The sequence below is a fragment of the Taurulus bubalis genome (genome assembly GCF_910589615.1).
Source record: "Taurulus bubalis genome assembly, chromosome: 4".
In the NCBI taxonomy this organism is placed as follows: domain Eukaryota; kingdom Metazoa; phylum Chordata; class Actinopteri; order Perciformes; family Cottidae; genus Taurulus; species Taurulus bubalis.
Genome location: NC_136592.1, coordinates 29,692,401 through 29,705,088, shown reverse-complemented (window position 1 = coordinate 29,705,088; position 12,688 = coordinate 29,692,401). Strand labels below are relative to the sequence as shown.

Sequence of the window (12,688 nt, the reverse complement as noted above, 5' to 3'; positions counted from 1 at the left end):
TTTTATGTTTTTATGAACTTGAATATAAATGTTGAAGACATTTTACTCTCACAGTAGCTGCAGCTATACATGCAATAACATTATTATGATCTCTTAAATAGAAATACTTATAAACATTGTACTTTACTCTTTACTTTGATCTTGATAAAAGCCACCACCTCTGTCTTAAAGATGCAAGTTAGTCCTGGATGCAGGTTTGAAGGAGCAGTCAGAACTAAACTGGTTGAGCAACTCTTTAGTGCTTCTGTCTTTTGTCTTTGTTCTAATGTTCCATAGGGATGACCTCCCACCTCAGGAATGGTAAATACGTGAGTCTAATTGGGTGAAGTGGCGTCTGTGACACCTTTCATTGTTAAGATTTAAAGTTTCATTTTTGAAGAATCGCTACCTAACTAACCTTCAGGATATAAACCCAGCAGCACAGTTCAAGGCTCATCAGAACCCGAGCAGACATGGACCCTGGTGAGTATCACTGCTCTTTGACAATACTGATATGTTTATTTGAAAGTACTGATACTTTTATTGATATCTGCTTTTCTTATATAAAAAAAAAGTTATGATAAATGGCAAATGTCGATTTAGCAAAATTAACTGAAAAAGTTTATCTCAATGTTTCTTGTGTTTCAGTAACAGGTGCGGCCATTGTAGCCGGATCAGGTAAGACTTTGGCCTTCATGGATGACCTGTTTACTGTTTCAACTGATTTAAACAGACTTTAATGTAAAGTGCCATTTATATGCTAAACGTATCATGCATGATCCATGTTAAAGTGGCCTGACAAATTAGACTACCATGAACAACAAAGCTCTCTCTGCTGTGTGGTCCTCGTGCAGTAGTTGTTGTGGCCGGTGCTGTGGCCGTGGCCGGTGCTGTGGCCCGTGCTGTGGTCGTGGCTACTATTGTTCAGAGAATAGCAACAGGCTCCAATGGTGCGAACATGATGTCGTCTGCTGCGGCCGCTAACGGAGGAGCAGTGGCAGCAGGAGGGCTGGTGGGTGGTTTGCAGGCGGCAGGTAAAACACATTATTTTGTTTTTACAATATTTTTAATTGTTTTTTATTTAGCTCATAATCGCCACCAGGAAATGGTTTCCTGCTTTTCTCTCATAGATTTCCCACCGTATCAAACAGCTGTTTTGTATTTTATATTTTCTCTATAGGTGCACCTGGTCTGTCGGCAGCTGCAACAGCTGTGGCAGGAGGAGGAGGAGGAGTACTGGGATGGGTGGCTAGATGCATCTTCTAAAAGTCATGAAGGAACAAGAAGCTTTTAAAATACTTTTACTTTTGCTAAATGTAAGGCAATAACAACTTACATCAGTCTGTTACCTAAGGAACACTTTTGTCATATCAGACAACTGAAATGTTTTGTTCAATAAATCGATGCAAACTGTGAAATATTCTGGTTCAGTCTCTTGTTTGTAAATATTTAAAAGTCTCATAATCTCCACCTGAAGCAGGTTTCCTGCTTTTCTCTGATAGATTTCCCACCATATCAAACAGCTGTTTTGTATTTTATACCTTGAAAACAATAACCCAACTAAATTGATAAAAGCTTAATTTACATGAGAATTTGACAACAATAATATCAACAACCTGTTATTACGAGAACAGGATTCAGAACACAATAGTATTTAAACTCATGTTGAGCTGCAGGATGTCTCGATAAGCCTCAACGCAGAACCATCAGAATCAACTCAGGAATGAGGCTGGAGAATCATTTTCAGGCCTTTTCTGATTGCACATCTTCATTCAACACTTGTTTTGTCTCCTCACTGGATGAGAGTCATCACATGGTGACAAAACACAGAGCAAACAGGACCCCGCCCCCTAGTGGAAGGGAGGGGTCATCACACATGGGACCAACGGTAGTGTCAGAAAAACATTTCTAAACATATTTAGTACTTTTTCATTAATGTATTCTAGTTAATCACGTTTTTGAAACCAAGATTTTACAGATGGGATTTTAACTTGAGAAAAATGTAGACATTTTATTGGATTCTTCAGTGATTTCCTCATTTGAAAATGATTGTAAAAACAATAAAAGCAAAGATGTATATGTTGGTTTGTAAACTATTCCAGGATTACTCATTTATCCACCTCAGACATTGTAAATATGTGAGTCTATTTGGGTGAAACGGACTCTGGGGCGCCCTCTGTAGTTCAGAGTTATAGTTTCATTTTTGAAGAAACGAAACCTAACTATGTATATAAACCCCACCAGCACAGTTCAAGGCTCATCAGAACCAGAGCAGATAAAGACATGGGCTCTGGTGAGTATTGATGGTCTTTGACAATACTGATAGATTTATTTGAAAGTGATACTTTTATTTATATCAGCTTTTCTTATTAAAAAATAAGTAATGATACTGAAAAGACTACCATGAACAACACAGTTCTCTCTGCTGTGTTGTCCTCCTGCAGTATTTTGTTTGGGCGAGAGTCCAGCTGATCTGGGTTTCACCTCAGCTGGGATAACAAAAGGTAGCAGAGGAGCTGGTATGATGTCATCTGCTGCTGTCTCTAACGGAGGAGGAGTGGCATCAGGAGGTCTGGTGGCTCGTTTGCAGAGAGCAGGTAAAGAACATTCTTTAGTTTTTAAAATATTTGTAATCTTGTGATTTTCATTTTGTATTTATCTCATAATCTCCAGCAGAAAAAGTGTTCCTGCTTTTCTCTCCTTGATTTCCCACCTTGTCAAACAGCTGTTTTATAATTTATAATGTGTAATCTTGCTCTATAGGTGCAACCGGCAGAAGTGGCAGAAAGTCATGAAGGAACAAGAAGCATTTAATTAAAACACTAAGGAGCACTTTTGTCATCTCAGACAACTGAAATGTTTTGTTCAATAAATTGATGCAAACTGTGAAATATTCTGGTTCAGTCTTTTGTTTTTAAATATTTCAGTTTCTCATGATCTCCTGATTTTCTGAAAGAGGACATTAATGCTTGTGATTCGTTCTCTTTAAGATTTCCCACCGTGTCAAACATCTGTTTTTTTATTTTATACCTTGAAAACAATAACAAAACTGAAAGAATAAAAGCTTAAGTTACATGAGAACTGACGGTAGTGTCAGAAAAACATTTCTAAACATATTTAGTACTTTTTCATTCATTTATTCTTGCCTCTGCCTCTAGGGGGTGCGCGAGAGGAAAAATGTAATGGTGGTCTAATGGTGTAATAATTAATATTAAACATAATTTTTAAAAAAATTAAGTAGGATTTTTTAATTATAAAAATTCTCTTTGTAAGATTTACATTTAAATACAATTAAAAACGTACAATTTAATAAATAGATGCACTTCCGGTCTTTTACTACACACTAGCTAGCCTAGCTTGTGCACCTAACGTCATTTCATTCATTCAGCAACATCCATGAAAATATGTTAAACTGGCTGAAATCGGGGAAGCTGTCAGGTGGGACATCTGAAGCTATCAGTAATAAAAGAGGAGAGGGACAGAGAGAGAGGGAGGAACCGGAGGGAGAGAAACGGAGAGGTGCGTTGGGGAGAGACCGGGAGCACAGAGGCCCATCGCGGAGTCCAGGTGAACAAAGAGGAAACGAGAGTGAGCATCAGACTGGGAAAAAAAAGAGGAAATATGATGACAATTATCTGGGTCTGGGCTTCACTTGGATTGGCAATGCAGATTGCCCAAAGCCACAGTGCGTGTTGTGCAGTGAGGTTCTGGCTAACAGCTGTCTGAAGCCTCTTATTTGCGCCGCCACCTGAACACCAAGCATGCCAGTGCAAGTCAGAAGCCCCTTACATTTTTTAGATCAAAATTGGAAGAGTCACAAAACAGCCAAAAACAATTGCAGTCTCATTCATGTGTTGGGTCTACACCAGGGATTCCCAAAGTGTGGTGCGCGCACCCCTGGAGCCAGGAAACAGGACCCATTGAAATGTAACTCCACAATGGTGCGAATAAACCGATCTATATATTGATACAGAGATGACTCATTTTACTCCCTCTATTGTACTTAAAGTAATAAGTATTAATTTCTTTGAGAGGAACTCAACGCACCTCCAGAGTTGCCTTGACAAGAGAGAGAGAGCAGGATCTGGTTTATATAGGTTTCTCTTATTTCAGTATATTTATCACATTTTAGGAGGAAGTGCATCTGAATGAAATGAATGAATGAATGAATGAATATATACTTTATTAATCCCCAAGGGGAAATTTCGTGTCAAGTAGCAGCCGTTTACACAGAAAATAAGATAAGATATAAAAACAACAGGGATGAAAGATATATAAGATATATACAATAATAATAATAATAATAATAATAATAATAATAATAATAATAAAAATAAAGATAAAAATAACAATAAAATAGCTGGATGAAAGAAAGAAGAACAGAGTATTCATTTAGGAATTAAATTAAATTAAATTAAACAGTAGAAGTGCAAGAGTGCAAGTATGTATGTGCATATTAATTGTGTGAGGTGTAAATAAAATAATTTAAACCAAACGTGAAATAAAAGAAAAAGAAGAAGAGAGAAAAGTTGAAAAAAGACAATAAAATAAAAAAAAATAAAAAAATAAACATACAGGCAGCTACTGCGACAGGCAGCCGCTAGCACGGCGCCATCTTGCATGGTGGTCATCTCTACAATACGATACAATACAGCACACCGGGTTCAAGAGTTTGAACCCTCCTACGCACCGATGTGTAACCGATCTAATTCCACACATCAGGCCACATGAAATCCTTCAGGTTTAGTGACAGACAGCAGCCGGTTTCACCTACATGAACTCATTATATTGGGACTATTGGTGCTCTACCACCAATTTAACCCGAGATTGTCTACGATGTCAGACAGTGCACATAAAGTGAAATGTTAAAGTCAACACAAAACTAGCTATGACAGGAAATTTGAGGAAAGGGTGTAAATCATAAATGTATTGGTTATCTTTGCTAAATTCTACACTCACAAGTGTAAGTTTACAAGATAAAGACTTTTTTTTTTTTTTACAAAGAGTTTGAAATAAACTCTGAAAGGCTGTTCTAACAAAAAGGCCATGAGAACAGTAACGACATGCGTTGCCTATGATATAGGTTTGTAATTACACAATCAGAGTGTGTGCCGTAGTGTTCTCTTTTTTATTTATATGTTGCGCTTTTTATTTATATTTTGTGCTTTCTGTCTTTTTTTTCTCTCTGAACTTTGGTTGACTCTGTTTAAAAACAACAACAAAAAAAACAACAATAGCATATATCCCCTGGTTTTAACGGGGGATATATGCTATATTCTATGCAGTATGGCATATATGTGACCTATACCCTCTAGCCTATACTCTCTACCTATACCTTCCTATACATACCTGTTACCTATGGATGCACACTAACCAGCCTAGATGCTAGCAACCATAGGCACCATTCATTGTTTTGGAGTGTGGGAGGAACCTTGCGAGGAAACCCACGCTCACACGGGGAGATCAATGCAACTCACACATACACGGGGGGGGGCGGGGTCGACAACTCACAACTCTCAACCGAGTTGGAGTCAAATGACGGACTCACCAGAGGGAGTCGTCGAACCCGAGACCTCATGTATGCCAGGCTGTTGTGATTAACCACTCAGCCACCGTGTGGCCCGATAGCATAGAACGTGGAACTATATTTATCTGTGTCTATTCAGAAATAAACAACGTAAATATTGCGCAACCAGCACGTCGAAACGCAGAGCGACGTGACGCGTCATTATCGTGTCACGTGACCAAGCCGCCGTTCTGACTCGGAGACGCGCAGATAATGCACGTCCAAATCCGGCGTTAGCACTTCGGTTAGCGTCCGTTTTCAGCAAATTTAATAGTGTTAAACTAAAGCTTGACTTACTACCTTTCAAGCTAATATCGTTTTAATTATTAGAGTTAGCTTTGCCTTTACTAGAGCCGGTAAAAGGACGCTAACGCCGGTACATTAGCCGTGCGCTGCTGACTAGCTTCTATCCAGGTCACCAAAATACACATCAATGCTGTCAACACATCCGGGACCGTAGTTCTGTCCTTCACAATAAGATGTCACGCTTCAACATCTCCAAACTATGCAATAAAAGCTCCGTAATTTCCATTTGAGTGTATCCACCACCTGCTGGATGTTTTGTTAAACTCTTCTCATGTCAGTCACTGGCCAAACAGCAGCTGATTCATCATGTGTCTTACATCCTTAACAGGACCCAGCCCCCTAGTGGAAGGGAGGGGTCATCACACATGGGACCAACGCTAGTGTCAGAAAAATATTTCTAAACATATTTAGTACTTTTTCATTAATGTATTCTAGTTAATCAAGTTTTTGAAACCAAGATTTTTCTATGAAGCTTTGCATTCATCACTTGGGCCTCAGTCATGAAATGATCATACAGATGGGATTTTAACTTGAGAAAAATGTAGACATTTTATTGGATTCTTCAGTGATTTCATAATTTCAAAATTATTGTAAAAATAAAATAAGCAAACATGTCTATGATGGTTTGTAAACTATTCCAGGATTACTATCTATCTTACACTTTATCAAATTATGAAATGGTTTGCTCCGACATGAGTGTGTCATGCTGGTGGCTCTGTGACGCTGTTCTTCAGCACAGTGGTGCTTTGAGCTAAATGATGATGACGTCATCATGCTCACATGCTCACCATGTTTGTTTTGCAGATGTTTAGTCATGAACCAAAGTATTGATCAATACTCTTCGATCAAATATGAACTTAGACCACATCAACAAAAACTTTTTTTTATAAACTTGGTACACATGAATATAAATGTTGAAGACATTTTATCCTCACAGTAGCTGCAGGCTTTACATGCAATAACATTATTATGATCTCTTAAATAGAAATACTTAACATTGTACTTTACTCTTTACTTTGATCTTGATGAAAGCCACCACCTCTGTCTTAAAGATGAAAGTTAGTCCTGGATGCAGGTTTGAAGGAGCAGTCAGAACTAAACTGGTTGAGCAACTCTTTAGTGTTTCTGCCTTGTGTCTTTGTTCTTTTGTTCCATAGGGACGACCTCCCACCTCAGGAATTGTAAATATGTGAGTCTATTTGGGTCAAATGGAGTCTGTGACGCCTTTTATTGTTCAGATTTAAAGTTTCAATTTTGAAGAAACGATGCCTAACTATGTATATAAACCCCACCAGCACACTTCAAGGCTCAACAAGACCATATTTAGACCGTCTTCCGTCTACAACAGGATACTATCTGCTCTGACCATATATAAATGTCATTAAAATGTCATACAAATAACAGGAATGTACTGCAGCGTATTTAAGCACAATTTCACTCAAAACAATTAGCAAAATACAGCATGATTAAAAGACTATTTCAATCAAAACCATTAGTTATAATGCATCGTGATGAAATATCATTTCACTTAAAACAATTCAGTTATAATGCAGCGTGATAATATACTATTTCACTCAAAACAATTCAGTTATAATGCAGCGTGATAATATACTATTTCACTCAAAACAATTCAGTTATAATGCATAAAGAGGAAATGAAAAATACTTATACTCATTTATCCACCTCAGAAATTAATTGTAAATATGTGAAACAGACTCTGTGACGCCCGCTGTAGTTCAGAGTTATAGTTTCGTTTTTGAAGAAACGATACCTAACTATTTATACAAAACCTACCAGCACAGTTCAAGGCTTATCAGAACCAGAGCAGATAAAGACATGGGCTCTGGTGAGTATTGATGCTCATCACTGGATATGTTTCTGTAAATCTAAAATGAGCTTTCATTTTGACCCAAACACAACATGAAGGGACCTTGAACTGAGGAAGCTTTGCTGCAGTGATAACTTTAATATGAAATACCACCCTCCACGTTAAGAGTTGAGTATTACATCAAGGTGTTTCACAGTTAAGAGTCATGCACAATTTAAATGAGAGAATGGAGATTTATTTATTTGAACATTAACCGTTGGTACATATGAATATAAATGTTGAAGACATTTTATCCTCAAAGTAGCCAACACCTCAAGGGACAAAACATTATTTTCTTCCGTGTCTTAAAGATGAAAGTTTGTCCTGAATGCAGGTTTGAAGGAGCAGTCAGAACTAAACTGATTGAGCAACTCTTTAGTGTTTCTGTCTTGTGTCTTTGTTCTAATGTTCTAAATATACAACCTTTGACTTCGGAAATTGCAAATACGTGAGTCTAAATGGGTGAAGTGGACTCTGTGACACCTTTTATTGTTCAGATTTAAAGTTTCATTTTTGAAGAAACGATACCTAAATATTCAGTATATAAAAGCCAGCAGCACAGTTGAAGGCTCATCAGAACCAGAGCAGATAAAGACATGGACCGTGGTGAGTATCACTGCTCTTTGACAATACTGATAGATTTATTTGAAAGTACTGATGCTTTTATTGATATCAGCTTTTCTTATTAAAAATAAGTAATGATATTGATCATGGCAAATGTCGTTGATTTAGCTAAATTAACTGAAAAAAGACTAAACAACAAAGTTCTCTCTGCTGGGTTGTCCTCCTGCAGGACAAGGTGCGGGCAACAGTCCAGCTGATCTGGGTTTCACCTCAGCTGGGATAACAAAAGGCAGCACAGGAGCTGGTATGATGTCATCTGATGCAGTCGCTCACGGAGGAGGAGTGGCAGCAGGAGGTCGGGTGGCTGGTTTGCAGAAAGCAGGTAAAGAACATTCTCTAGTTTTTAAAATGTTTTTAATCTTGTGAGTTTTGTATTTATCTCATAATCTCCAGTAGAAAAAGTGTTCCTGCTTTTTTTCTCATGACGATGAGAGAAAAACGATGACGTCAACTGATAGATTTCTTTGAAAGTACTGATAGTTTTATTGATATCAGCTTTTCTCATTAAAACATTAAAAAGTAATGATATTGATCATGGCAAATGTCGTTGATTTAGCTAAATTAACTGAAAAAAAGACTAAACAGCAAAGTTCTCTCTGCTGTGTTGTCCTCCTGCAGGATATGGTGCTGCTCTGGGTTTCACCTCAGCTGGGATAACAAAAGGCAGCAAAGGAGCTGGTATGATGTCATCTGCTGCTGTCTCTAACAGAGGAGGAGTGGCAGCAGGAGGTCGGGTGGCTGGTTTGCAGAAAGCAGGTAAAGAACATTCTCTAGTTTTTAAAATATTCTTAATCTTGGGATTTTTGTATTTATCTCATAATCTCCAGCAGAAAAAGTGTTCCTGCTTTTCTCTCATTGATTTCCCACCGTATCAAACAGCTGTTTTGGATTTTATATTTTATAATGTGTAATCTTGCTCTACAGGTGCAACCGGCAGAAGTACTGGCAAAAAATCATGAAGGAACAAAAAGCATTTAAAATACTTTTACCAAATGTAGAAGGCAATAACAACTTGCATCAGTTTGTTATCGAAGGAGCACTTTGGTCATCTCAGACAACTGAAATGTTTTGTTCAATAAATTAATGCAACCTATGAAATATTCTGGTTCAGTCTTTTGTTTGTAAACATTTCAGTTTCTCATGATCTCCACCTGAAGCAGGTGTAATGCTTTTCTCTGATAGATTTCCCACCGTGTCAAACAGCTGTTTTGGATTTTATACCTTGAAAACAGTGGAAACAAACTAAAAGAATGAAAGCTTAATTTACATGAGAATCTTCATTCAACACTTGTTTTGTCTCCTCACTGGATGAGAGTCATCACATGGTGACAAACACAGAGCAAACAGGACCCAGCCCCCTAGTGGAAGGGAGGGGTCATCACACATGGGACCAACGGTGTCAGAAAAACATTTCTAAACATATTTAGTACTTTTCCACTAATTCAGTCTAGTAAATCACGTTTTTTTTAACTAATATTTTTCTATGAAGCTTTGCATTCACATTGGGCCTCAGTCATAAAATGATCAAACAGATGGGATTTTAACTTGAGAAAAATGTAGACATTTTGTTGGATTCTTCAGTGATTTCCTCATTTGAAAATGATTGTAAAAACAATAAAAGCAAACATGTATATGATGGTTTGTAAACTATTCCAGGATTACTCATTTATCCACCTCAGACATTGTAAATATGTGAGTCTATTTGGGTGAAACGGACTCTGGGGCGCCCGCTGTAGTTCAGAGTTATAGTTTCATTTTTGAAGAAACGATACCTAACTATGTATATAAACCCCACCAGCACAGTTCAAGGCTTATCAGAACCAGAGCAGATAAAGACATGGGCTCTGGTGAGTATTGATGTTTAGTCATGAACCAAAGTATTGAGCAATACTATTATCAAATATTAACTCAGACCACATCAACAAAAAGCTTAGCAGAGACTGTTCTCTCGCGAATCAGAGAATCCTCCTACAGTTTTATACAGACACATATTTTCTCTATATCTATAACAGCTTGATGCTCATCACTGGATATGTTTCTGTAAACCTAAAATGAGCTTTCATTTTGACCCAAACACAACATGAAGGGACCTTGAACTGAGGAAGCTTTGCTGCAGTGATAACTTTAATATGAAATACCACCCTCCACGTTAAGAGTTGAGTATTACATCAAGGTGTTTCACAGTTAAGAGTCATGCACAATTTAAATGAGAGAATGGAGATTTATTTATTTGAACATTAACCGTTGGTACACATGAATATAAATGTTGAAGACATTTTATCCTCAAAGTAGCTGCACGCTTTACATGCTGGAATAACACTATTATCATCTAAATACTTAACATTGTACTTTACTCTTTACTTTGATCTTGATGAAATCCACCACCTCTGTCTTAAAGATGAAAGTTAGTCCTGGATGCAGGTTTGAAGGAGCAGTCAGAACTAAACTGGTTGAGCAACTCTTTAGTGTTTCTGTCTTGTGTCTTTGTTCTAATGTTCCATAGGGATGACCTCCCACCTCAGACATTGTAAACACGTGAGTCTAAATGGATTAAGTGGAGTCTGTGACACCTTTTATTGTTGAGATTTAAAGTTTCATTTTTGAAGAAACGATACCTAAATATTTAGTATATAAAACCCAGCAACACAGTGCAAGGCTCATCAGAACCAGAGCAGATAAAGACATGGGCTCTGGTGAGTATCACTGCTCTTTGACAATACTGATAGATTTCTTTGAAAGTACTGATGCTTTTATTGATATCAGCTTTTCTTATTAAAAAATTAAAAAGTAATGATATTGATCATGGCAAATGTCGTTGATTTAGCTAAATTAACTGAAAAAAGACTAAACAACAAAGTTCTCTCTGCGGTGTTGTCCTCCTGCAGTACTTAGTGGGGACGATGTGGACAATGTGGACGATGGGGATGAGAGTCCAGCTGATCTGGGTTTCACCTCAGATGGGATAACAAAAGGCAGCAGAGGAGCTGATATGATGTCGACTGATGCAGTCGCTAACGGAGGAGGAGTGTCAGCAGGAGGTCGGGTGGCTGATTACCAGAGAGCAGGTAAAGAGCATTCTTTAGTTTTTAAAATATTCTTAATCTTGTGATTTTTGTATTTATCTCATAATCTCCAGCAGAAAAAGTGTTCCTGCTTTTCTCTCATTGATTTCCCACCGTATCAAACAGCTGTTTTGGATTTTATATTTTATAATGTGTAATCTTGCTCTACAGGTGCAACCGGCAGCAGTACTGGCAAAAAATCATGAAGGAACAAGAAGCATTTAAAATACTTTTACCAAATGTAGAAGGCAATAACAACTTGCATCAGTTTGTTATCGAAGGAGCACTTTGGTCATCTCAGACAACTGAAATGTTTTGTTCAATAAATTGATGCAACCTATGAAATATTCTGGTTCAGTCTTTTGTTTGTAAACATTTCAGTTTCTCATGATCTCCACCTGAAGCAGGTGTAATGCTTTTCTCTGATAGATTTCCCACCGTGTCAAACAGCTGTTTTGGATTTTATACCTTGAAAACAGTGGAAACAAACTAAAAGAATGAAAGCTTAATTTACATGAGAATCTTCATTCAACACTTGTTTTGTCTCCTCACTGGATGAGAGTCATCACATGGTGACAAACACAGAGCAAACAGGACCCAGCCCCCTAGTGGAAGGGAGGGGTCATCACACATGGGACCAACGGTGTCAGAAAAACATTTCTAAACATATTTAGTACTTTTCCACTAATTCAGTCTAGTTAATCACGTTTTTTTTAACTAATATTTTTCTATGAAGCTTTGCATTCACATTGGGCCTCAGTCATAAAATGATCAAACAGATGGGATTTTAACTTGAGAAAAATGTAGACATTTTGTTGGATTCTTCAGTGATTTCCTCATTTGAAAATGATTGTAAAAACAATAAAAGCAAAGATGTATATGATGGTTTGTAAACTATTCCAGGATTACTCATTTATCCACCTCAGACATTGTAAATATGTGAGTCTATTTGGGTGAAACGGACTCTAGGGCGCCCTCTGTAGTTCAGAGTTATAGTTTCATTTTTGAAGAAACGATACCTAACTATTTATACAAAACCTACCAGCACAGTTCAAGGCTTATCAGAACCAGAGCAGATAAAGACATGGGCTCTGGTGATTATTGATGTTTAGTCATGAACCAAAGTATTGAGCAATACTATAATCAAATATTAACTCAGACCACATCAACAAAAAGCTTAGCAGAGACTGTTCTCTCGCGAATCAGAGAATCCTCCTACAGTTTTATACAGACACATATTTTCTCTATATCTATAACAGCTTGATGCTCATCACTGGATATGTT

General features: G+C 37.5%; 3 protein-coding genes across 3 annotated transcripts; all 3 read left to right on the top strand.

The window, feature by feature from the left end:
- Positions 1-387: 387 nt before the first annotated feature.
- On the top strand, positions 388-1,391 carry LOC306735013 (uncharacterized protein). The gene is made up of 4 exons (XM_079216431.1): positions 388-462; positions 628-657; positions 834-1,013; positions 1,160-1,391. Exons 1-4 carry the CDS (start codon positions 453-455, stop codon positions 1,243-1,245), a joined length of 306 nt encoding a protein of 101 aa, XP_079072557.1. The 5' UTR covers positions 388-452; the 3' UTR covers positions 1,246-1,391.
- Positions 1,392-8,186: 6,795 nt separating this feature from the next.
- On the top strand, positions 8,187-9,434 carry LOC306735151 (uncharacterized protein). Its single transcript, XM_079216595.1, has 4 exons — positions 8,187-8,324; positions 8,512-8,664; positions 8,961-9,098; positions 9,267-9,434. The coding sequence occupies exons 1-4, from the start codon at positions 8,315-8,317 to the stop codon at positions 9,299-9,301; spliced, it is 336 nt and encodes a 111-aa protein (XP_079072721.1). The 5' UTR covers positions 8,187-8,314; the 3' UTR covers positions 9,302-9,434.
- Positions 9,435-10,999: 1,565 nt separating this feature from the next.
- On the top strand, positions 11,000-11,749 carry LOC306735216 (interferon alpha-inducible protein 27-like protein 1). The gene is made up of 3 exons (XM_079216667.1): positions 11,000-11,035; positions 11,228-11,407; positions 11,576-11,749. Exons 1-3 carry the CDS (start codon positions 11,026-11,028, stop codon positions 11,608-11,610), a joined length of 225 nt encoding a protein of 74 aa, XP_079072793.1. The 5' UTR covers positions 11,000-11,025; the 3' UTR covers positions 11,611-11,749.
- The last annotated feature ends 939 nt before the right edge of the window (positions 11,750-12,688 follow it).